General features: G+C 37.6%; 1 protein-coding gene across 1 annotated transcript; it reads right to left on the reverse strand.

Annotated features, from left to right (window-relative positions):
• Positions 1-329: 329 nt before the first annotated feature.
• On the reverse strand, positions 330-2410 carry LOC149165924 (3-dehydrosphinganine reductase TSC10A-like). The gene is made up of 4 exons (XM_089431220.1): positions 2122-2410; positions 1542-1808; positions 1009-1198; positions 330-887 (listed from the first exon to the last, which is right to left on the reverse strand). Exons 1-4 carry the CDS (start codon positions 2395-2397, stop codon positions 559-561), a joined length of 1062 nt encoding a protein of 353 aa, XP_089287346.1. The 5' UTR covers positions 2398-2410; the 3' UTR covers positions 330-558.
• Positions 2411-3299: the final 889 nt, after the last annotated feature.

Below are 3299 nucleotides of genomic sequence, written 5' to 3' on the forward strand. Positions count from 1 at the left end.
AATCTATCTATAACTTTGGACTTTAAAATTTATTTATTTAGTGATTTTGTATTTAGTTTCAGTGGAGTTTAATTATTTTGTATTTTAATTTTTAATATATTTATTAAAATTGTAAATCGTAAATTATGTAATTTATAAAGGAAAAAAAAATATTTAAGACAATTAAATTGAACTTTTATTTTATTTTATTAAATCTAAATAAATTTGAAATGGAGTAACTTACTGTTAATCCAATTACTCACATCCACTTTAGCATCTTGCAAAAAATAGAAATCAACAGCCATGAACTACCACCCTGGAGAAGAGCAGCAATTGCCAACAACCCTATAGAAAAGTATGAAATACCACTGGAGATTGTCTCTTCAGAAACAACAAAGTGTACACATCCCATGTGACATTTAAGGCTTAAGGTAGGTTCCGCTGCAGGGTGTTTCTTAACCTCCTGATGGAAACAAATACATAGATTCAAAAAGCTCAGAAGTTCTATGAACAACTTGGAATATCTATATCGCCATAACTGAATGGCTCTGTTGCTTCTGCCTAACTTGTCAAACCCCGTTATGGGGTGGTCCTGCATCGTTGTTGACGAATAGTTTTACAGACAAACGCCTTGAATAAATATGTGACCATCGTCAATTTCAATGAAGCGAAGATAATGATCTCTATTATTGTAGTCCAGATTGATTCTGCTGGAAACAGGCCACGGGAAAATGTGGTCACGAAAAGTCCACCGGGACTTGTTACTACCAGAAACGAGCCCTTCTTGATCCCTTGGACGGTGGCTCTTGCAATGTCCTTCGGATCTTCCAGTTTGTCCGGATTGTAAAAGTCCATCACTTTCATGATCGCGGGGATGCTTTCAAGATTCTGCCAGTTTCTCCTCTGAGCTGTGGAAAATATATTCGGTTTCTTTAATATTTCGCAACAAAGAACAGAAGCCCGCCTAATCCGGGCACAAAAAGAAGCAAGAAAATAAAATAGCATGAATTGCACAGAGAATCGATGGACCTTCTGGAAGGAGAGGCGTCTTTTCAATAATAATCGATTGACATTCTGATACGAGAGGTGTCTTTGCAAAGCCTGGACAGCAAAGAGTCACTCGAATGTTGAAAGGCAACAGCTCAAACCTTAGGCACTCGGCCAGTCCTTTAAGGGCATGTTTAGTGGCTGTGTATATGGCAAAACCATAGCTTGGATGCTGCATTTTTATATCATTCCACATGTATAACTGAACTTGTTAGCTTTGCAAGGTACTTCGGCTGATTTCGGCATCATCCATTCAGATTAAATTTGGGGAAAATTTCCTTCGGAAAACGTTATTTCAAAAATCTTTAAAGACTTTACACTGTAAATCCCTTAAAAAGCAATCTAACTAGTATGAAATTTCGATTCAGATCTGTTTCTTGATTATTCGATCAAACTTTAAAGGAATTTAGACTATAAATCCCTTAGGGAGCAATCTAAGCATTATGGAATTGGGATTCACATCCATTTCTTAAATTAAAGTAAAAAGATTTTCGATAAAATTAAAGATTTCCTACCATAGAAGCCAGCGATCCCATGAGAACAATGGATGCCGGATTTGACTTGCTGCTCCGCTGTTTCATCAATGGCAACGAAGAATGAACGGTGTAGACTACCCCGCTGATATTAGTGCGGATGACGAGATCCACATCTGTAATGTTGATTTCATCCATGTAGCCTATTCTAGCTATTCCTGCGTTGCAGATAACAACGTCGAAAGGTCGCCACTCGTAACACTCCTTTATAGCTGTTGAAATGGATTCATAGTCCCCCACATCTGCAACCTTCACCATAACGCTCAGATAATTCCACATAATTTCATGATTAAATTCCCTTAGACCAGAGATATATATATATATATATAGAAAGAATATGATCCAAGAGGTGGTTAAAAGCTGTAGAGAAATTTATGTAAAGAACACTACCTTTGTGCAATCTTTATCCAGAAAGACGGTGATCCAGAGGCTTTTAAACGAAAAAGCTATACATAAATTTATGTAAAGAACGCTACCTTTGTGCAAACTTTATCCAGAAAGAATATGATCAAGAAGCTTTTAAACGAGAAAGCTATACAGATATTAATGTAAAGAACCCTACCATTGTGCAAACTTTATCCAGAGAATATTTTCCCTGTTGAGCAATGTCTGAAATGGCGTCATCAATTTGAGAAGAACTGTTAGAGATGAGGGTCACGTATCCTCCCTCTTCAAGAACCTCCATTGCAATAGCAAGGCCGATGCCCCTTGATCCTCCTGTTATCACAATGTGTTTGCCTCTTAGGCTCGGGATCCTCTGGCATTTCTGCTTCCAAAAGATCACGCAACAGATAATGCTGATGGGTATACAGATCACCATTGCCAGCCAAGCATCCATTTCTGGTTACACAACCCTGTATAATATGTTGTTACAATATATAGAGATCGGACCGATTGCAAAAGACCGCCAGTGTTCTCTGCGCATTTAATGTGAAGTTAGTACGAAAATAAAATATCAGACGCGTGGAAAGGGAGATACCACTGGCAACCCTAACCCCGATTGCAGATTCTCTGTTCTTGCGCACATGGCTTTTCTGGCCAACCTCCCTCATATTCTGTCACCGGTTACATAGACAGATGTTCAGATTCTCTATAGCTGTATAAAGCATGAATATAACGGCAAAAGTCTTTAGGATGTGGCATGAATATTGCATGGCGGTATGCCACCCCACTCCCTCTTTATGAGACTTGGGAGTCAATGATGTTGGCTGGCACTCCCACTCGACTCCACCAATGTTCATTCATTATACAATTAAAGTATTTGAAAAAAATATAAAAATTGTTTAAATAAATCATAAAGAATTTAACAAAAATCTAAAAATTGTTTAAATAAAATATAAGTTTTTAGGATGTGGCATGAATGCTGCATGGAGGTATCCCAACCACTCCCTCTTATGAGCTTTGGGAGTAAATGGGGTTGCTTGCACTTCACTTGTCACGTTCTTATCTAGATGGTGTCTTCCAACCAACACCGTGGCGGGTGTAGTACTGCTAAATTTTTTTTTTCACCAATATTTAAGTCCACGGGTTACCCTTATCTAACACTTAACCAATTTTCACTAAGTGTTTATCATGCAGTGGAAAACATCATCAACAATGTACACACATATCATATGTGGGAGGGGCAACTCCCAAATATACAAGTATGCCCAATATAATTAATTCTATAATTCAATTGTACAAAAATATTTTACAAAACTCATGCAACCTCCAAGACTTGGCCTGCATAGTTTTACAATT

The sequence above is a fragment of the Pinus tabuliformis genome, chromosome 5_1 (genome assembly GCF_031772625.1).
Source record: "Pinus tabuliformis cultivar Carrire ecotype Pingquan chromosome 5_1, CPIR1, whole genome shotgun sequence".
In the NCBI taxonomy this organism is placed as follows: domain Eukaryota; kingdom Viridiplantae; phylum Streptophyta; class Pinopsida; order Pinales; family Pinaceae; genus Pinus; species Pinus tabuliformis.